Here is a 23,558-nt window from a genome sequence, read left to right as displayed (position 1 = left end):
TCTATTTTATTTTCACACGTTTTTGAAATGCATGCACTCATTGTTTTTGTAATCTCTTTTATGATCCAAATTTTGAGATTAGTAGTGACGGAACTATTATCTATGTTTCATATAAAAAGGTAACGAAATTGTCATTTAGTTATCAATCTCCAGTTAGATTTCATTGGATTTTGAACCCAACAAATTCAATTGAAACAGCAACTAACATGAAGGTGAGTATCAGAAGATTGGGAAAAACGGATTGTGTCGATTGGAATTATTTTTGGTCCTAGCACTGTGGATTATAGGATCAAAAAGTTGCGATTGAATTGTCCTTAGTGGAAGGAAAATTGTTTTAATTAATGTTTTCGGTTATTATACGACAGGTTTTTGTTTGTCTTATGGCCATTTGCGCCGTTGCTAATGCAGGCTTCTTGTTCGGAGGCGGCAGTGGTGGCGGTGGCGGCGGTTATGGCGGTGGTTATAGCGGCGGCTACGGGGGCGGTTATGGTGGTGGCCATGGAGGCGGTTATGGCGGTGGCCATGGCGGCGGCGCTGTTTCTGTCGTTAAGGTAATCTCTGAAGGCGGCCATGGTGGCGGCTACGGAGGTGGTTATGGCGGAGGTTACGGTGGCGGCTATGGCGGTGGTTACGGTGGCGGCTACGGAGGTGGTCATGCTGATGTCGGTGAAGTCAAGGTCATCAAAGTCATCTCCCAAGGCGGTCATGGTGGTCACGGCGGTAGTTATGGTGGCGGCTATGGTGGTGGATATGGCGGCGGTTACGGTGGCGGCTATGGAGGCGGTCATGGTGGTGGCCACGGCCATGTCAAGGTTATTAAGGTCATCAATGAAGGAGGCAGTGGCGGCTTTGGCGGCAGTTATGGTGGTGGTTATGGTGGAGGTTATGGTGGTGGCCACGGCGGTTGGGCCGACTAAATTCCTTAACACGTCTTAGTTAAATTGTATATAGCCTGTCAAACAGAACCTTCTAAAAGAGTTCCAAGATTCTTTTATGAGAGTTAGTTATAAGCACCTTCATTTTTTCTGAAGTTGTGCTGTTATATGTATTTATAAATAAATTTTTTTTATTAATTAAATAATCTTGTGTTTTCTAGTGATTTCGAATGAGTGACCTGTAGAACTAACAAGTAAAAAAAGTGCCAGCCGACTTTTCCAACAGAGATATCAGGAAAAATGTCTAAAATTGTCTTTTCCATTTCAAAAAAATCAAAAAAAATTTTTGATACTACATCAATGATTTTTGGTACATAGATTCAGAAAAAAAGCAGCATTCCAAATCTGTTTCGTTACTAACTTTGATCGTTGCGCGCAAAAGATATGACCGTTTTAATTACGATAATTAGAAAAAATTCTAAAAAAATCGCGGCTTAAAATAGTTAGCTGTTATATCCTATTATCGTTAACTGAATTCGTACCCTTTGCGATGATGCAAAAAATAATCGCAAAGTCTCAATGGATTCGCGAAAAATCAAATTTGTTAAATAATTTCACGTATTTACAAACATATTTTTGAAACAATAGCGCTCATACTTACGAAAAATATATAAAAAAATTATAAGAGCATCCAGACATTTTGAGGAGTAAAATGAAACCTAAGTTGTGAAGGTTGGAGCTATAGTATTCATGTTATTTGCAAAAATACGAAGAAAATATTACGAAAAAATTAAAATCATATTATTCTAATTTTATTTTTTTATGGTTTTATAGGAAAAGTTGGAGAAAAAATGTTTGAGTTCTTCGGCATTTTCGTCAAAATTTCACGCAATAATGATGATATTCCGTTGTAACAAATTTTTCGCTTATAGTTTTCCTATTGGATAATATTATTAGAACCTTATATTAAATCACAAGGAATTCCAATTGTGGCATAACGTTAAAATAATGTTATATTGAATATTATAACATTTGAGACGCATATAAACCGCGTAATTATGAAAATGACATGATGCGCATCCGATTTTCCAACACAGCGAATAAATCCCTCTTATTTGATGTACAGTTTGTCAAATTCTATTTGGCGACCACGATGTAGCATCTACTGCATATTAGGGTGCAAAATACAGTAAAATGGTCATAATTTCCGCGAAGTTCATTTACATTTTATGCGCATCCGATTTCAATAATCACCATTAAAAAATACATCATTCTATGCCATTTCAATGCGATCCATCAAGAACCGTGGATGTAGCATCGTACTCAATTTTTAAAAAAAAATCTATCATATCTCTGGATTTGCGAGAGTTTTTAAATATCTGTTTTCGCGCAGTTTAAACACGCGTATCGATCTATTTATTTAAGTAGAACTGACACATCCAAAGCACGTTTTAATATGCGATATTTTCAAAATAATTTTTTGCAAATTTTCGAAATTTGGGGGGTATCATATCCGCCGATCTAGTGGGTGGATTTTTACGCGTCGTGGCTTGTTAGATTCAGAACGTAAAAAAACTAAATTTACGCGGGTTTCCACGGAAATCGAATGACGTTTGCAAATTTTAAACCAAAAAAATTGGTTTTTGAGAAAAATTTACGCACAAAAATTTCGTGTTTAGGCGCAGATTACTGTGATCCTGTGAGGGCTACACCTTCATGTTATACATTAAAAAATGCGAAATCACGGGTACTACAATCCAATAATAAGCTTTTAGGGAAATCCAGCTGCGCGTCCCGATTAGAGCAAAAATTCAAAAAACCCCATTTTTCAGGTTTCAAAATGTCAGCATCCGTTTGAGGTAGATACAGTGGATATATTAAAAAATCATACATTAGAAACTTCAACTCTGAAGTGTGCTCTTTAACTTCTCCTTTGAGCATTAAGTTCTACATTGTGTTGTATAACCACTAATTGGAAAATAACATAATGAAACTCGTTTATTTCAACGATTTTTTCCGATTTTTTTTACATTAGTACGACCACAGCTTCCGCTCAAATTATTATTTTTATTTTGCCGAAATGCGGTCGAAAGTTATGGTATAGTAAAACTGATCGCGAGTTACAATACCCCATACCTCAGTTTCAACATAAGTTAATTTTCTACAAAAAGCTTGATATACCCTCGGACATAATGAAAAGAAGCAAACCCTATACATTACTTTTTTAATGAGTTCACCGAAATAATGTATAAAATGTTTCCGTGAACAGGTCTCACTTTGCTATTAAGCATAAATGTTGAAACATTTGTGGGAGAGATACCGGAGGAAGTGGACCATCTTCGAACAAACTTACGTCAATTTTGGTAGCGAGGACTCCCTTTAAGAGTCATTTTAGTTGGCCGTTGGGATCTACATATTTAGGGTAAGTATGTCGGTTTGTATGGACTTACCCCTGATAAAAGTTATACCATCGTAATATTAGTCGAGCGAACTACCTGTTGTATACTATTAAAAACGAGCCTTAGGGTGTCCCTAAACTGCACATTGTTGTGGGAGGCACCTCATGAATTGGACATACCTAGTCCACATTCGAACATGATTTAGGAGTGAAAGAAATATTACAATGCGCCAAGGTTGAACCAATGTCAATGTCATTCCTTTCGATAGTTATCGTGCCCATCAGCCATATTAGTTGGTCACAGTGTACTCACGAAACCACAATAAGGAAACACAACCACAAGAAGTATTTTTGTCAAAAAAAAGCAAACGATCCTCAAGCCCTTAAAATGTACTTATGTAAAAATTGTTAACTTTTGTGCGGGAGGTACCTGAAGATTTTTCCAATATATACCTTGTTAGTACTTGATGTACGTTTGGAATAAAGTGCAGAAATATATAAAATTAAAAACACATTTTTGGGTTAAGGTCGTACTTCATGTGTGTTTTGGCCAAATTGTTGTACAAAATATTATTCTAGAAGAATGGCGTCAAAGACAAAAATGTTTTCCGCTAAATTTCATTATAAGTCACCAAATAAATGAAATCTTAATTGGCATTATTTACCAAGGAAATATCGGTATCAATTTTGCCAAAAACCCAAGAAACTAAAATAGGGGCGCAAGCTTCTACCATGTCTAAAGTTTTGGAAACTTTTGAGTTAAGATTACTTAGAATTCTTGGCCTTTAGGTACATACGTGGTGTCTTTGGCAACTTTACTGAATGCGAGGAATTGTTTGCTTAAAAAATTAATCCTCGTGTCAGTCATAAAAGGGGTCTTACTAGTCCCTTTTTCCACACATATTAAAAATCTCCTATAAAATGTGATTGTATCAGATCGAAATATTCTATAACTTTGTTCGCCATAAATTTTTACTAAAGGTCCTAGAATATCATAGTTTTATAAGCAACTTAAATATTGAGACAAAAAATCCAAATAGGGTCACTTTTACACCCACTTACTAAACAGGGACTGGATTCATGTTCTATGAAAATTTGAAATAAAAAATATTTCCTTTATAATTTTTTCATTTGACAGTTTTTTACTTTATAAAAGTTTTCGTTTCATATTTTCATAGAAACGGAATTGAGACCCAGGGAACGTATGTATATATTTTTTCATAACTACATGCCAATGCCACAAGGTAGTGGCATCGACATATTTGTAATATGTTCTTTCAAAATTTTCTTTATGTTGTTGGGGAAATTACAACAAAAATATTTTTTATAAAGGGATTTGACATTTCATATTCGAACAGCTGGTGTGATACCACAACCTTGGTAATTGTGCCATGCTACATGCAATGGGATCCCATAAACAATATTGAACCCTTTTTTATACCCTACACCACCTTGTGGTAAGGGGTATTATGTCTTTGTGCATTAGTTTATAACATGCAAAAGGAAACGAGATAGACCCATAGTTCCTTTTAGGGATATACATAGAATCACTTTCTGAGTCGATTTACGCATGTCCGTCTGTCTGTCCGTCTGACCGTCTGTCCATGTAAACAAAGTACAGGTGTCATTTATTGTCCAATTCGCATGAAAATCGGTTCAGATTTGGACATAGTCCCCATATATATCTTCGCCCGATTTAAGGCATTTGGTGCACGAAACACGCTGTATATGTCCGATTTCAACGAAACTTGGAATGAGGGACGGAATTTAGCTTAGAAATATGTGTGTCAATTATATAGAAATCGGTTTAAATTTGGATATAGCTCCCATATATATTCTCGGCCGATTTTAGGTATTTGATTCACGAAACGCGCTATATATGTCCGATTTCAATAAAATTTGAAATGTTTGCCGGGATTTGGCCTAGAAATAAGTGTGCCATATTATATAGAAATCGGTTCAGATTTGGATATAGCCCCCATATATATTTTCGCCCGATTTAAGGCATTTGGTGCACGAAACACGCTATATATGCCCGATTTCAATTAAATTTAAAATGTGCGACGGTATTTAGCTTAGAAATAAGTGTGTCAAAATCGGTTTAAATTTGGATATAGCTCCCATATATATTCTCGGCCGATTTTAGGTATTTGATTCACGAAACGCGCTATATATGTCCCATTTCAATGAAATTTGGACTATGTGACGGAATTTGGTCTACAAATAAATGTAAAAAATTATATCGAAATCCGAACAGGATTTGGATTTAGCTCCCATATATATTTTACATATTCACAGTGGTGTAGGGTATTATATAGTCGGCCACGCCCGACTTTGATCCTTTCCTTACTGGTTTTTATTTTATTTTATTATTTTTTATTTTTTGTCCTATTTAGTGTAAATTGATAAAAAAAATTTTTCCGATTTTTGGCCAGGTTTTTCGGAAAATTAGACACTGTGCATTGTCTCAGGAAGTATGAAATTACCCCTGGGAAAAATTTAACAGTTGTAAAAAGGTCGCGAGCATAACTATCTGAAAAAAAATCATAACGTTAGGAGAAGTTTCTAAACTGCACTTGTGCCAAAAACTTTATTATTTCGTCATGGAGTTTCCCTACGGAGTTAACCGATATAGACCATATTCGAAACTGATCTATGCTTGGAAGAAATATTACATTGTGTAATGTTTGGACCAAATCGGTGTTTCTCTTCGAGAGTTGTTGTACGCAAAGTTTTTTGCGTAGAGCAGACTGATATGACCCGTTTTCAAACAGGATCTAGGTTTGAACAAAATATTAGGTGATCCAAAATTTGAACCAAATCGGTTGATCCATTCGAGAGTTATCGTGCCTCCGGACAGAGAGACAGACGGACATGACTAAATCGTCTAAAATGGATTTCGTCCAAATATACTTGGGACCTAAAACCTTTAGGCATATTTTCATCGTATCAAAGAATAACAAGTAAAAAAAAATATACCGTCCACCATAAAATGGTGTTAAAATGGAATAATTAGTTTCTCTTTCACAATTCATGGTGGAAACATTTCCCGACCATGGATACCCCAAATGCCTAAATTATCTAATATAATGTAAAAAATGTGTTCAGCCAGGTAAAAGGTACCGCCTATAGGGCAATATCAAAGTGCCTATCTATCATTACAATTTTTGGTGGAAATGTTTTATGACTGCGGGGAACCTCAAAAGTCAAATTACCGGAAGTTCCGTCAAACCCTCAAAATACCGAAAATAGGGAGGTACCGTTATATACCAAAACATGCACCTATGTAGACGATTTTTAGTGAAGAAGTTTCGTGACCACTGAAAATTCAAATGTCAAATTACAGATAGTTATATTTTTGGTGCTAAGTTACATGAACATAGAGAACATCAAATGTCAAATTACAGCTAGTTCGGTTAAAAATTGTAACTAAAATCCTCAAAATACCGAAAACCGGGAGGTACCGTTATATGGGGGCTATACCAAAACACGAACCTATGTTGACGATTTTTGGTGGAGATATTTTGTAGCCACTGTGAACCTAAAAAATTACAGGTAGTTTGGCAAAAAGTGTAACTAAAATCCTCAAAATACCGAAAATCTGGAGTTACCGTCATATGGGGGCTATACCAAAACATGGACCTATATTGACGAGTTTTGGTGGAGAAGTTTCGTTGCCACCGAGAAACACATGGACCTATGTTAACGGTTCTTGGTGGAGGTGTTTTGTGACCAATGACCTTAAATATTAAATTTCAGGTACATTGGTAAAAAATTTAGCTAAAATCCTTAAAATACCGAAAATCGGAATATACCTTTATATGGGGGCTATTCCAAAACCTGGGCCTATATTTAAAATGTTTAATTAAATAGTTTTTTCACCTCTGGGATCCCCAAACGTCAAATTACAGGTAGTTCGGTCAAAAATGTAGCTAAAATCCTCAAATTACCGAAAATCGCAAGGTACCGTTGTATGAGGGATATACCAAAACGTGGGCCGATATAGCCCATCTTTGAACTTGACCTGCCTATATAGAAAAGACAAAAGACGGGTGCAAAAATACAGCGATATTTTTGCACAATTTTTTATTAATATAATTTGCATCAATGGAGTGGTCAAGAGTTGGCTTTCAAGTTTCGTGTTCGTAATTTGTCGGACTATGGCCCAGAATTTAAAATTTGGACCAAAAATTTGATTTTGATATTTTCCCATATAAAACCTTTTTGTGGCTTAAAACCGAATCCTAAAAAAATTGTGAAAATCGGATCAGCTTTAAGGCCCAAAATACCTAAAATCGGCCTATCGGAGCTATAACAAAATCCGCTCCTATTTTCACAATTAATTGTAGGATTCGTTTTTTCTTTCGTTCGGCGTTTCAATGTACATACTAGGCTGTAACTATGTATGTTATTTGACCATGTACATTAGAATAATTGGCAACAATGGAAAGGTCAAAAGTTACTCTTCTAAATATAACTTACGGTGCTGGAACATATCTTCAAGGAATAAAGATATAGTCATTATACACTGTGCGCCTGAACTAACTTTATATGGAAGGGAAGTTTTTGCGTGTTCTGAAACTACAGTGTTTATAGATGAGAAAAAAACAATAAAATCGCTGTTCCATTTTTTAAATTGATCGCGATCAAAGTTCTCATTTTTAGGTTTTTTTAGCTTTTCACGATTTTGCTTGGAAACCGCAAGTCCTAATGAAATGGGATTGGAGCGAATGTTGTAGATGTGAAAATTCTCTACAACACTGACCTCCATGACTTTTTCCTAGGTTTTACCATTTTTGAGATATAGAAGTTGGAATTGGGACAACTGTATTGCCTCCTAACAAAACAATGTCATGCACGGTGCGCCTTAACTAACTTTAAATGAAAGGTGCTTACAGCGGGGAAGTTTTTGCAGATTCTGAATCTACAATGTTCATAGATGAGAAAAATAAAAATATCAAAAAATTGAAGAAGGGATTTTCAAATAAATCGGTGTACATATGTCTCGAGAAAATCGATTTGCACTTTGGAGAGTTATTGTGCGCACCATTTTAGGGAAATATTTTGAAGTCTTGTGGGGGAAGTGCCCAAGGGAGTGGACTGATACGATTTAAAGTCTGGACAAAATATTGAGAGATCCAAAATTTGGACCAAATCTAGTGGTCTTTTCTAGCTAGACAGATGGACGAACTGACCTAAATCGACTCCAAATTGTTTGAAGCGGGTTTCATCAAAACATATGATTAGTCTAAGACCATTATTTCGATGAGGTACATTTTTATCGTTAGCCTAAAGGCTGAGGATACAATATACAATATACCTCGGACCTCGATTATCCGTGATGGTCGGGACCGGAGGCATTACGGATAATCGATTTTCCCGGATAATGGAGACAATATTTTAATGCAGTTTTTGAAAATTTTGGACATATTTTAAAGTAAAAATGGAATAGTACTGTACAATAATAATAAAATCTGCAATTTTTATTATATTTGTTTAGGTAATCCACCCATTTTTAGAAGGATACATAATATCATCATCATCAGATTCATCTGAATTGACTTAGTCCCGTGGTTTTTGTAATACCATAAATACACAAATTGTGTAATACGGCAGAATTTCCAATTTCCTTTGGTTTACCGTTTGGTTGCTTAATCAAATTAATTGGAAAGTGTGCTTTTACTCCCGGATAATGAAGTTTATAACGAAAAATAGAGGAAATGGAAAGAAGACCAACATTTTTTCTATCCCGGATAATGGAGGTTCCCGGATAATCGATTTGCGGATAATCGATGTTCGACTGTACAATACAAATTACAGCAGATTTTAATACCATATGATTGAGCATTAATTTCGTTGATGGTTGTTGTCAGCTACAAATTTGTTACTGATAGGAAAAAATCAGATGGGTATGCTATTATTAGCACTTTATGATGCACAATAATAATTTTTTCTCTATTATTTTCTCCTACTATTTAACAACAAGTCGATATATAATCGCAGTACACAATTTTGATTATGGCAGTAAAACAGGAAACCCTTGATATGTCGTACATTTCGTTTAATAGACATTTCATTTCATGCACTTCTACTCCGCACAATACTGATTTTTAAAACCCTGTATTCATTACAGAATTCCAAAACACTTTATTATTTGATAATGAAATGGCATGGCATAAAGAAGTAATTCAGTTTCACTGGAAGTTTCTCTCAAACAGAGTATTTAAATAAAAATAATATTTCTTAGACAACTTGTTAATAAAGTACATTTTCAGTACAAAATCTTCGAAACGATGTAAGTTTTCATTTGAAATTTCCAAAAACAAAAATTATTTTAGAAAAAAACGTAATAATTTGTTAAAGTAGCTCAAAAATTTTTGTTGGACCGAACAATTTCGCGTACGTGAAATATTATAGTGATATTTTCTTCAGAAGATGATTATTTAGATATGAAAGAGCATTTGAATTTGAAATAGGCAATGACAAAACCTATGGCGGACAAAAAAATCATTCTGTAATGTCCACTTGCTGAACCATTCTTAAAACCGCAAAATTAAGAAGTTTTTATGATGTTTAAGATAAATTCCTAAATAACACAACAAAGCAAAGGCTAAGAAATGTAATTTTGTATTTTTTTTTTTTTTGGTAACGTAGGAAATTTTTTTTACACTGATATAAGAGAAAAATTGTATTGGCAAATTTTTAAAAAAATAAGAAAAAATGGTAATCATATAAATCCGACTACCAAATAGGACTTACAATAGGACGAGTACAATTATTGATAAAAATTGCACTGTGCAATTTTTTTCTGTTTTTTAAGAGATAGCTGATATAAAAATAAAAAAAAAATTCTATTTGGATCAGTATTAAAGAAGTTATGAGCATTTCTTTAAGTACATAAGATTAATTAAATTTTGATTGAAATTCCACTGCAAATGACCCATACTCATAAGATTTCCTCCGCGAAACAACATAAAAATGTACTTAAAAGTTTCAATTTTGTACAATTTCTTTCTAGAGAACGCCCATACTTCCTAAAATAATGAGCTAAAAACTGACGGAAGATACCTTTTTAAACATTTCTTCTAAACTTATGACAAGCAGTGTGCGCTTACTGAGAGCAAGTGAGCATACATCCCTCCAGCGATTTTTTCTTGTTTTAGGATTTTTCTCTCCTATGAACATTGCTGTTTCAAAATCCGCAAAAGTTTACTACGAATCAATGATTTGGTATAGCCCCACATTAGATACATACGGATTTCACGTATTTTGAAGCAAAATCGTCATACAAAATCAATATATTTTATATGTATATGGTAATATTCAAAAAAGTTTTACAATCGTTGAAATTGAGGTTCACCATTTAATAAGTCGCGAACTGTTAATATATTTTATAAAATATGAATACATTTATATATATTGATGTGCTTTAGCTACGATCTCATAATATGGACCATAACAAATAATTTTCGTGGAAGCTGCGCTGGTGGTAATATAAAAAAATGGGAAAAATGTGTTGAAGTTTACAAGTTTTTTGTGTTCTTTCTTGATTTCTGGCTAAACCACGGAAAATTCAAACCTATGCTCAAAGAAAGAACTAAAGAATACCCCTTAGGCAATATGGTTCTAGTGTATGACTTTTCGATATATACACTGTATCCCCCTAAAATCGATGCTGACATTTTGAAATTTTGATTTCAGTGTTTTTCGAATTTTTCTTATAATTAGATGGTGCAACTAGATAATAATCGAAACTAGTTAATAGGATTGTAGAACTCGCGATTCCACGTCGTTCGATGTATATCTCATGAGTGTGCTCCGTACAGCTTCCTAGTAATAGAAGTCCAAAGGCGAAAATTTGGTCCGTAAATTTTCTGAAAAAACCTATTTTTTGGCTTTAAAATTTACAACTGTCGTACAGGTACCCCTGAACCCCGCGTGATTTTAGTTTTTTTACGTGCCGGATCTAATGAGCTCTTCCGCGGTCAAATCCATCCACTAAAACGCCGGATATAGATACCTTGAAAGTAGGAAAATCTGCAAAAATATATTTTGACAATTCCGCGAATTGAACCGCGATTTTCTTTGATTATTTTTGCATAAATGTAATCCTTTATACGCGATTATAATATTTGCCAAAAAGGTGTGTCACAAATTACAAAGATTCGGGAGTAATATCCCTATTTATCCCAAAATAGAATGTGGTGGCACATCCGCAGTTCTTGACGAATCTGTCTAAAATAATTTATATTGACGTATTTTTAATAGGGGGCCATTGAAATCGGATGCACCTTATAATCATATGCACATCGCGTAATTTTTGCCCACTTGAAGGTTTTTTGAATAGTAAGATGCAACTGATGGCACACTTTGGCCGCTGAATGAAACATGGGAAAATCCATGCATATTGATAGACATGGACTCCCTGTATCCGAAAAGCACATGCACCCCAACTGATTTTAACGGATTCGCGAATTACACGCCTTTTAATTTTTGTGTTTTTTCTTTGGTTGTAATTTCAATATTACTCTCTACTTCTTATTTCTATAGCTTATCACAGAAAGCAAATATACTTTCACGATGACTAATTACTTTTCTCGTAGAAGTTTAAGCAAAATACTTCAGGATTTGGATGGAAATTTAGCGAAATAATAGAATAACTCCCAACATTTATTTTTCAAATTTTTCGTATTTAACCAAAAATATGTTTTTGAAATAATTTCCAACAATAAGTTTCCGTTGTTTGTTGTTGTTGTAATATGCAAGTTATAAACGCGATCTTTATAATTTTGGTCTCACATTTTTCTAGGCGTTGTCTAGATTCTGTACGTATTTTTAAATTATTTTTTTAGACTTTGATTTAGAATACATAAAATTTATTCCAAGATTTCTTCAATATTTTTTGATTTACCGCGAAAATAAAAATAAATTTAGCAACTATTTTAGCATCTAGGATAGATATCACATTCTGCTAACGATTCATATATACATGTTCTTATTACAACTCAATAGGAATTTTTAAATATCTTTACAAGAGAGTAAAACCGCATATAACTTTTGAGTGCAGCATCCAATTTTGTGAACGCGAACAGATTTGAAACCACGATTTTTTTCTTAACCCATGTACCAAAAATGGCGGATGTGCTCGCCAAAAAAGTTTTTAATTTTTTGTCTATGTATTTGTAAAGGAAATTTGAAATTTACCATATGTATGGCATAATTATTAAGTTTGTTTATTTTTTGGTCATAGGCTGAGGGTATATCTCTGGTCGTTCCAAAAATTGTGTTAGGAATAACATAAATACATTTTGAAAATTCTCTAAAATAAAACAAATTTGAATCAAAATGTAAATGTAAAGCATTCAGAACTCTCGTAGGTCATTATACCCTACACCACTATGTTCAGACCAGAATAGATCCCTATTTTTATTGGTGATGATCGTGAAATATTTAGCGGGTGAAATGGACCAAAAACATAATATTTATCCAATTTTGTAGCGGCTCTTAGGTCGCAATAATAGTTCGATCAAAGCGAAATTTTAAATAAGGTAAGAGTATATGACAAAAAAGAAGCTTGCAATCTGAGATGGCGATCAGATAATATTTAGAGGGTTAAGTGGACCACAACTTTTCTGTGAAAGTTGTGAACATTTTTAATATACAGCTTATATCTTTATTCTTGGAAGACATATTCCGGGTAAGTAAGCTGCACTTGGAAAAGAAACTTTTGACCTTTCTATTGATGCCAATTGTTTTGGTGTACACGATCAGATAACAGAGTTACAGCTTTATATATCCGATTATTTGTTTGTGGTATAATAATAAACACGCTAGAGGTCGCGATTATAACTCAATTGTCACGAAATTTTGTACGAGGTAAGACCTTAGGTCGAAGAAGATACCTACAATCTTGGATGATGAGCTGATATTATTTAGCGAGTGAAATGGACTATTACTTTTGTATGAAAAATATAAACATTTTATATTTGCTTTATATTTTAATTCCTGTACGGCATATAACGCCAAAGTAGCCAACATATGAACAAAAAACGACTGACCTTTCAGCTGATACAAATTGCAATAATGAGTTTGGTAGATAACGGGACTACTGCCTGTTATAAAATGGGTTTTCTGTAGACAACCACATTTTTCGCCCATGCAATAGATTGTCTCTATCATATCGCACCTGTACAACAAAAGGGTAGTAACTACAAATTATAACTTTTTTTAAGGAAATGATTAACCCTACCCACTGTAAAAATCTGACATTTCTTTGTCTACCGGTATTTCACTTTTCATGTCTTCAGAGTTATTAGTTATGTATCAACAGTTTTGTCTCTCCTAAAAATAGACAATTTCGAGTTACTGCCATTTTGTTGAACAGGTGCGATATATTGCAGCATAAGGTCGCATCGCTATCTTTTTTTTTTCAAAATATACTCGGTGTCGCTACCGTTAAAGTTTTTTTGAAATATTACTTTTGGCGAAGGTTAAGTATTTCAGTCGTGCAGAACTTCTCTACAAATGGTGTCTTAGAGCGCGCCGTTCGTATTCGGCGATAAACTGTAGGTAATCGGGGTGCACTCATTGATATGAGAGAACTCTCCTTTGTTCCTTTTGGGATGTTTGTGGAACAATTATTATATTATCATTTAGGCTTGATATGATAAAAAAGCAGAATGCACAAAGTTATTTCTTACAATAAGTTTATTTGTTGCATAGAGGAATTTTGATTTGCTGAAAGCTAATTCCCAGAAGTAGTGGTGTAAGGTATCACATGGTCGTCCCCATCCGACTATAGCCTTTGCTTACTTGTTTTTATTACACGTTTAGGATGAAAAGCAGTATTTTATGGTAGCAAATTTTGAAGTTTCAAATTTCATGAGTAGACCCTATTACATTTTGAAAACTAAATTTACAAAAAAAAGTAAAAATACAGCTGATTGTCACTTCTATCTTGTATAAATATGCCTTGATTCGAATATTTGACACACCATAACATTATATGGTTAATGCAAATTTATTTATAAATAATATAGCAGTACAACTTCTGAAAAAATTAATATGTTTTTACCCACCTTACTGACTTCACTGTGCAACACTGAAAATGCAAACAACTTCTGAAAGTACATATAAAGACTACAAAACCCCTAGTTGGGTTTCGTGTTTTTAGATCGGTTTTAGATTATATGGCCTCATCTATACCGGGCTAAAACGACCCTTTTTTCAATTGATCCGTGCTTTATCTCATAAACTAATAAGAATTTTGCTTTGCAGTCTTCAGCAATATTGTAGTCCTAAAGTAGTAGAACTTATATGTCAAACCTACGAACTACGAAAAACCGCATATAGCACATCAAAATTGATCAAATATGGGAAAGATTACAAAATTTCTGGAATTATTGCCAGTAACTGCCAAACTATTGGGAGCAGGGACGTAGCCAGGATTTCATTTCGGGGGGGGGCCCACCTGACCAAAATTTTGAAAGTTCATGTTAGCGAAAATTTCTTATTTAGCAAAGACGTAAACCTTATTTTAGACTTATATTACTGATGAAATATTGTTCATTACTATATTTTAGTTAAAATGACATAAGACTTCTTCGCCAATGTCCCTTGGTTTTTTTTTTGTTTTTTTTTTTTGACTATATATCAGAGTCTATATATGTTCAAAACAATGGATATATTAATAATAGCATATATTTTTGGATGTTTAATTTATCAAATAACTCACAACTACAGTGAATGTTATATAATTAAGTGATATCACTTCGGTAAGACCAAAAGAAAGAGTATACAATCGTAAAACCTTAGAAATATCCTCACATTTAATTTTGTTGTTTACATGGAATGTTGAGGACCTTTCCTTTGTTTCCTACTTCACAAAAGTTCAAAATCACGGCTTAAATTTTCCACTCGAATTCTATTGAGCAATTTAGGGAACGAAAATGGGATTAGTAGAGAATTGATTTATGCAGAGGGAACGTTCGGATATCATGGCGTTATCCAGTAGTATTTTTTATATTTACAGGTATATTTAGGATTTATATAAATAAAGAAAAAACGCCGAGAAACGTGTCTCCTTTTTTGTCTTTTATAACGCTGCCGCGTCAAAATATGGTCAATTTCGGAAATTCAATCGTTGTTATTGTCATACAGAAACCTATTGTAGTTAGGTTAGGTTAGGTTGAAAAGAGGGGCGAATATAAGAATCGCCACATGCCCGTATGGGGCATACACTTAAGCCAGTATAGGCATGTTGTGCGCTCTAATTTCGGAAGCCTAAGGGGAATAAATTTTTTATTGCTTAATTTATTAAAAAGAAAATAAATTTATCAGTTAAGAAATTCTGTGCCATTGACATAATCTCTTAAGTTTTTGAACTCGCTTGCCCTAATTTGGTGGAGTTCTGGTATAATGTTATTTCCAAGAAATTGGCTTCTTAGCGTCGCGAAGGCTGGGCAATGACAGAGATAGTGTTCCAACGTTTCGTCGTCCTCTCCGCATGCTCTGCATTCGCTGCTTTCTGCACAACCGATTTTGTGCAGGTGTGCTTGTAGCCCTAGGTGTCCTGTAAGGATGCCTGTCAGTCTACTAATGTCTTTTTTACTCATTTGAAGGAGTCCCTTTGTTTTATCCTCTTCTGGGTTTCCCCAGAGGATTTTTGTATTTTTCCCATTCTCTTCAGTATTCCAGAGGGATGTATGGGCGTTTTCTGCCCATGCTTTTAACTCTAGACGCGCCGTAGTAGTCTAGACCTATTGTAGTTATTTTCCTAAGTATATCTTGGTGTCCAATCGTAGATTTTATCGCAAAGAATTTCTGAAGGCTCATAGTGGTTTTCTTGATAGAGAACTAATGCTGAGCAAGAGTGAGTCTATCTATCCATGATGAAATTCTAGCACCCAATCGCGGGACAATCGTCGCACTTCTCTTACAGAAATTCTGGTTTCCTATGGTGGATCTTCTCATAAGTTGATCAGGAACTAGGAAAACTCTGGCAACCAGTCTTGAATTCTTTTAAAATGAAATTCTGGCGCCAATCCAAGGTCTATACATGTATACATTCTTTTAGCAAAAATCCATAAACACAATTTTTCCCAATCTATATTTTTTATACTCTCAGCCTTTAGTCAAAATGTGCCTCATCGAAATAACGGTTTTAAGGGCAAAGAGTGTTTGGAAGAAATGTGTTCAGAAAATTTGGAGTCCACTTAGCTATGTTCGTCCATCTGGGTGGCTGCCTGGAGAACACGATAATTCTCGAACAGATCAACCGACTCTGTCCAAAATTGGGCCTTCGTTATATTTTGTAACATTTCGATCAACTTCGAATATGGACAATATCGGTCCACTCTTTCGATATCCTTCCACAGAGTATTTCTAAAATTTTCAGGGAAGTGCAGTTTAAGACCTCTCTGGATAATTAGTAAATATGGCTTCACTTCCTTTATGGTAATAATTTAGTTATAAGTAAAAATATGAAATAAATAAATTAATAAACAAAAATACCTCTCGGGAAACGCTTTGGTATTTTGCAACAAGCGTTCTCGGGTCTTCTGTTACTACAGTACATGTTTTTTCAGGGGCAAGTCCATACTTCGAGAGAAAATGGCCCGAAAGCTGTAAAGAACACCTACGGCAATCATGTGTAGTGGTTGGTGCGCCCGACAACTTTATCGCGATATTTCTTCGAGCCTTATATAAAGTTCGAAGGTGGTGATTTTCGGTCTACTCCTTCTGGAATTTTCCCTCAAATATCAAGAATTTTAGCTAAAGCGGTATGTGCGATTTTTCGTGAATAGAGCCACAGATTTGGATCAAACTTTGGATTTAGTAATATTTTGTCCAAACTTAGTTTTAGCTCGAAAATGAACAACCTTGGTGAAGAACTGAAATGACTGGTGGGCGCAATATCTTTTAAAAGGAATGACCCCCAAAATGATATCTACTTCTAAAATAAACTATATTGGTCCGGTCCATTTCTTCAGGTACCTTCTCCGCAACACTTGTGATCAATGATAAAATCTATATTTTATTGGCAAGTTCATACGTCCGCAAATGGCTACACAATTCTAAAAATCTCCTAATACATAGCTTTGGGTTAAGGGATTTTGGTTGTGTAGCCGTTGTTCGATCCGCCCATAGATGAAAGTTTCAGTTCACACAGGCTCAGGGTATATTCCTGTCCGCAAAGCCGACTGATACTTGTTGAGATTTTGACGAAGAAGAATCTGTTTCCGACCAGTTTTTTTTTTTTTTGATTTCGTTTGTCGTCATAAAGTCCTTTGCCGAAGAAGGAAAAGGAACATTTCTAGGAATGTGTATCCATTGAAAGTACTTCCCAAAATACAATGAAGATGAAATTCAATGTAATTTCCAAATATTGGAAATAATATGCAATAAATAAAATATAAACTTTAACCTCAATAATCTTGATTTTATTATCATTCAAAAGGTCAAACAAAACACAAAAATACGGCAGAAAAATCCTTTTTTTGTACAATAGGCATTTACTAATTTGTAACAAAAGACCAGTTTCAAATAATCTCAACGGGCGACACTGCGGTGGAACAGAATTATATCATAAAAAATGGTTGATATGTTTTTGTTTTTTTGCAAATTTCAAACATAATAGAGAATTTGTAATTGTTATGATGTTGAAAATAGTTCATTCCAAAAACGTGTTAGAAACTATATACAAAAATTGAAAACCACAAAATTAAGCAACGATTGTATCTTTTATAGTTGAATTACTCTTATCAAAAATTTCAAAAACAAAAGATCGCAAAAATGTTTTGTATAGATGGTGTTTATAAGCCTTAACAAATACAAACAAACAGTTTCTTCTGAACTCAGTAACACTTGCAGTCAGCCTAAAATTACGAATAAACACTTAAACACCTTTAAACTTAACAAATTGCTCAAAAAGCCTAACGTGTTCATTAGTCTTTATACTTTCAAATATGTTGGACAATAAGTATACCTATGTAGTTAATTAATTCTCTGTAATACTTCCTCCAAATACTTTACATATTTCCTGAAAAATTTAAAACATTTTAAATTGTATTTAAAAATTAACAAAAAATGTGTAGCATAAGCTAATATCCCATGGGATCGAAAATCATTTTTAAAGTTTTTGTCAGAATGTGAAAAAAAACATAAATTTGGGTGGTTTTGAACAGTAACAACGTAGTTTTTGTTATATAAAATTGCGATTTTTAGTATGGATATATCAAATAGTGGTAGTTCTCAATATTTTAGAAAAAAATGTTCTAGCAAAAGCATTGTAGAAATCTGTTTAAAAAATTCGTCAACTTGTGTCCAGATTTTACATAATTTTGAAATGTATTGGAGTATAACAAAAAAAGAGTGCCGAAAGGTAGTGAAAATTTTTTTGTATTTTTCTATTGTCTTCATTTTCTCTGTTATTCTTGTACAGTATATCGTGTTTCGGCTTAATGTCTGTGTTCACCCTACATAAGACTATGTGTGAAGGTAACCATGATGTTATCGATACTATATATGGGTGAAAAGTCTTGTTTCTGTGTCCCGACGCATTTAGAAACGGAATAAGTAAAACAAAATGTCCTTAAATGAAGCTCGAAAATCAAAATAAAATATTCTACATATTTATATGAAAAAAATGTTTGCAAGGTGCAAATACTCATTACCGTGGGTGTCCCCAGTCGTTTTGTGCTCAAAAACACTGATATTCATAAATATTTCAAAATATATTATATAAATGATGTACGCCGAATTATTCTAGAAGAATAAACAAATTCTATTTTAATTTCATAAATATAATTTTATTTTTTAAATTATGATTTTGAGACATTTTAATCTTGTCCCTATTTTTTTGTCATTCCCGTGCGCCAATGTGTTTATTAAGAAAAAATGCTTTAAACCGGTTTTTTGTTTATATGTAATCTGTCAATGTAACGACAATTCCCGTTAGTTTTAAAGATAATCGAAAGAAGTGAAAAATATATATAATATATATATAAGCTGAAAAATATTTATTTAAACCCATTTTAGCACTTTACCGTTTTCGACCCCCAAAACAAGTCTTTTCGCAATATTCACCCATATAATGATTTATATGAAATGATGGCGATCCACAAGGGGTGAAATCGCACAAACTTGAAAAATTGACCGACAAAAATGTTGATTAGGATTAAAGTTCAGGAGTTTTGCGGAGGATGTACTTAAAGGAATGGACCGACATAGACCACGGAGGTGCCATAATGGGTTTTACACCCTTCGGGCTGTTTTCTCAAGAAGTATGGACTTGCCCCAGAGGCAGCGAATGTAAGTTGCTTCAACAAAAATCAAAGGGATTCGATAGCAGGTCTTAAAGTGAACTTATCCGAAATTTTGTGTGGGAGGTACCGGATGGAGTGGACAAATATAGTCCATATTCGAACCTGATCTATATCTGGTCGATATTACGACAAAGTGTAAAGTATGGACCAAATCGGCCACTCCCTTCAATAGTAATCGTGCGCACAATTTTTCCGAACATTTTTGAACTTTTGTGGGGGAGTTACCTGAAGGAGTGAACCGATATGGCATATCTTCGAACATAAACTAAGTTTAGAAACAATATTACGAAAGCCAAATTTTGGACCGAATCGGCAGATCCGTTCGAGAGTTATCTTGCGCTCCAACCACTACACACTGTGTCACAGCGGTTTTTTGTATCTTTCAGGCTATTTTCTCTGGAAGTAGGGACTTGCCCCTGATGAAGCTTATAGCGTAGTATGAGGGGCAGCGAATACAAGTTGGTACAACAAAAATCAAAGCGAATCGATAGCAGGTCCTAAACTGAACTATTCCGAAATTTTGTATGGGAGGTACCCGAAGGGGTAGACCGTTTGAGTCCTTATTGTAACCTGATCTAAGTCTGGTAGAAATTTCACGATGTGCAAGGTATGGACCAAATCGGTTACTTCCTTTAAGAGTTATAGTGCGCACAAATTTTCCGAACATTTCCGAACTTTTGTGGGGGAGGTACCGGAAGGAGTGGACGGATATAACCCATCTTCGAATTTACCCTAGTTTGGACAAAATATTACGAAATCCACATTTTGGACCGAATCGGTTGATCCGTTCGAGAGTTACTGTGCGCTCCAGCCAGCCAGACAGACAGAAGGACGGACATGGCTAAATCAGCTCCAAATTTTCTGAAACACATTTCGTCCAAACATACTTGGGGTCTAAAACCATTATTTCGATGAGCCACATTTTGCTCGTATGAAAGTGTATATACCCTCGTTAGCATAAATGCTGAGGGTATAAAAATAAATTCGGTTTTTGGTGTAAATGCCGTTACATTGTTATATGGAACAAAATTCGAAGTTTCTAACAAAAATATGAAAAACATACATATGAAGAAAAGACAAAATTTTTTAGTTTTCCATAAAAAAAAAATTAAAATTTTTTTTTTAAGCTACATGAATGATTTTTGGTACATAGATTGGGAAAAAAATCCCATTCTTAAATCTGTTCGAGATACTAATTTTGGTTGTTGCGCGCAAAAGTTATGGCGGTTTCAATTCTGATAAAAAGAAAAAAATCTTTAAAAGACTCTAATCATTATATTGAGAAACTCTCTTAATTAGGGGCTCCCTACATACTATATGGTTACTGAAGTCCCATAACTTTAGTGAAAAAGTTGTAAATTTTCGCGGAAATTAGGAAAGCATTCAAAACAATTGGTAGTTTACAACTTGTTCTAAAAAAATTCAAGCTGTTTATGCATCTGAAAATTATATAAAAAATATGTACGTAATCTAAACATCGCGAAGATTGAAATGAAACCAAAACTATACAAATCCGTTTAGCGGTTTGCATATTATAGCAAAAAACAAAAAATATATTGAGGAAATTTATAAAATTTTTGTAAGAGAAAATATTTATTAAAATTTATTTTGTGAGTTAGTTGAACAAAATGTAAGAAAAATAGGTCGGAGTTTTTCTTCTATTTTAGTTAAATTCCACGCAATAAATCACATTTTTTATTCTAATCACTTCTCGAAAACACGCTAACATCTAGCAGAAGATATGGATATCTTTCAAATAAATGTTGGGTTCCTTTAAATGGGGTATAATCTTGAAATAAAATTGTATCGGGTAATGTTCATTTTGAAATGCGTGTAAATCGCGAAATCCTCAAAATCACTTGATGCGCATGCGGTTTACCAATACAGCGAATTCTCCTCTTTTAATTTGTACACATTTGCCAGGATTTACTTTGGCCGCTAAGATGTAGCATCGTCTGCAGTTTAGTGTGCAACAAACTGTATTACGCTTATATTTTGCACAAAGTGCATACACTTTTTATGCGCATCCGATTTCACCATCAACCGTGAAAAAATACATCGATCTAAACATATTTCAATAAAATCCATCAAGAACCGTGGATGTAGCATCACACAGTATTTTTTGGATAAATCGGATACAGCTCCCTTGCCACTAAATTTTTCAAACCGCTGTTTTCGCACAAACTCGAGTGATGATTCACTTTCTTCATTGAAATGGAAACGATCCACATAAAACACGAATTAGTCAGCGATATTTTGAAAAACATTTTTCGCAAATTTTTTAATTTTTGCAGTAGCCATTTCCGCCGTTCTAGTAGATGGATTTTTACGATCTGTGATTCATATGATCCGGATCGTCGAAAAACTAAAATATCGCGGGGTACTAGCACACTCAAAACGATATTGTAAATACTGTACCAAAAAAATAGGTTTTTTAGAAAAAATATCGCACTAAATTTTGGCTTTTGGCAGTAGATTACTCTGCTGCTGTGTGGGCTACATACTTAATATACATATCAGATTATATGAAATCGCGAGTTCTTTAGTCCTATAATTGGTTTTTCGAAATATCCGAATGCGCGTCCTAGTTACATAAAAAATACAAAAAACACCTGAAATCCGGCTTCAAAATGTCAGCATCCATAAAAGGTGGATGCAGTGGAAATTTTGGAAAGTGATACATTAGAAGTGTAATCTTCATTTTGTATTCTCCAACTTTTACTTTGGACAGATGTCCGTCATTTGAATGGTTTAATCAGAAATCGAATAGCGATGTAAAAAACCTGTTTAGATTCAACGTGTTTTTACCTATGGTTTTTCCTTTACGCGGTCGTAACTACCACGTAAATTACATTTTTTGCTAAATTTTTGAGCTTTGTACAAAAACATCTAAATTGATCCAGCAATAGTCATAGATACTGGCAAACTACAATAGTTCGCGTATTATAATAGTGCAAACCTTGGCTTCATGGAAACTAAAAAATTTTGACTTTTCCTCATATATTGTTTACTTCTACAGTTACACTGTCTTATAGTCAAATTTTTCTTTATAATTTGATGAGTACCATAAAAAAAAGTAGCGGAATATTTTATATGGAGGTTTTTCCAAAAGGAGAGTATATGAGGACGATGTTTGATAAACATATCTTCAATCCCTTCAAAATGCACAATTTACAATTTGAGCCAGTTTAGTTGCAAGATATGCATAAAATGTTCGAAAACCCCCAAATATAACTGTACTTCTGTGTGGGATCTATACCAAAACATTAACCTAAATTGGCAAATTTTCGCACGAATTCTTAGGCATTCAGATCTATAATTCCTAAATTGCAGATAAATATACTTAAAAATATGGTCAAGACCCTCGAAGTACCTAAAATCGGGAGATACCCTGGTATGGGAGCTACATTAAAATACTGATCTAACTTTATAATTTTTAGCCAAATATTAGCTTAACCAAGAATTAAACATTTTAGAAGATTTTAGATTAATCAAATAAGAAATGTAGGCAAAACCGTAAAAACACTTCATAGTTTTTATGGTACTCATTTATGAGGGCTTCGAATATACCTCTCCAACACCTTTATTTGCACCCAAACTGTGTTCCGTTATATTGATTGAGGTGTAAACATTCGAAAAATATTAACATTAGATCACCATAATGCTTTCCTGAATTAATCTCCGTTTTTTTTTTTTGAATCATTTAATGATGTGAGAGATGTCTCCCTTGTCCCTTCGGGGATGTTGTATCAGAGAATTCCATTAGCCATTCTTCATGGTATAATTTTTGACAGACTTTTAGATGAGTTTTCTTTTAATTTTATTCCTATTGACGCTTTATTCAAGATTACTTAAAACAGAGAATCATTTGTTTATAACTAACTGACTTAAAATACTTTCGGAACTCTTTTAAATAAAAGAGTTTGGAATATACAATTGAGCTAAATGGTGTTAACTAAT

General features: G+C 34.0%; 1 protein-coding gene across 1 annotated transcript; it reads left to right on the top strand.

Moving 5' to 3' along the window:
- The first annotated feature begins 206 nt into the window (after positions 1-206).
- On the top strand, positions 207-917 carry LOC141398291 (uncharacterized). Its single transcript, XM_073975571.1, has 2 exons — positions 207-212; positions 366-917. The coding sequence occupies exons 1-2, from the start codon at positions 207-209 to the stop codon at positions 915-917; spliced, it is 558 nt and encodes a 185-aa protein (XP_073831672.1).
- Positions 918-23,558: the final 22,641 nt, after the last annotated feature.

Source organism: Musca autumnalis, unplaced genomic scaffold, assembly GCF_047663935.1.
Source record: "Musca autumnalis isolate F117 unplaced genomic scaffold, ASM4766393v1 scaffold_3, whole genome shotgun sequence".
Taxonomy (NCBI): domain Eukaryota; kingdom Metazoa; phylum Arthropoda; class Insecta; order Diptera; family Muscidae; genus Musca; species Musca autumnalis.
Note: the sequence above shows the minus strand (reverse complement) of the source record. Positions and strands in the feature narration are given on the sequence as shown.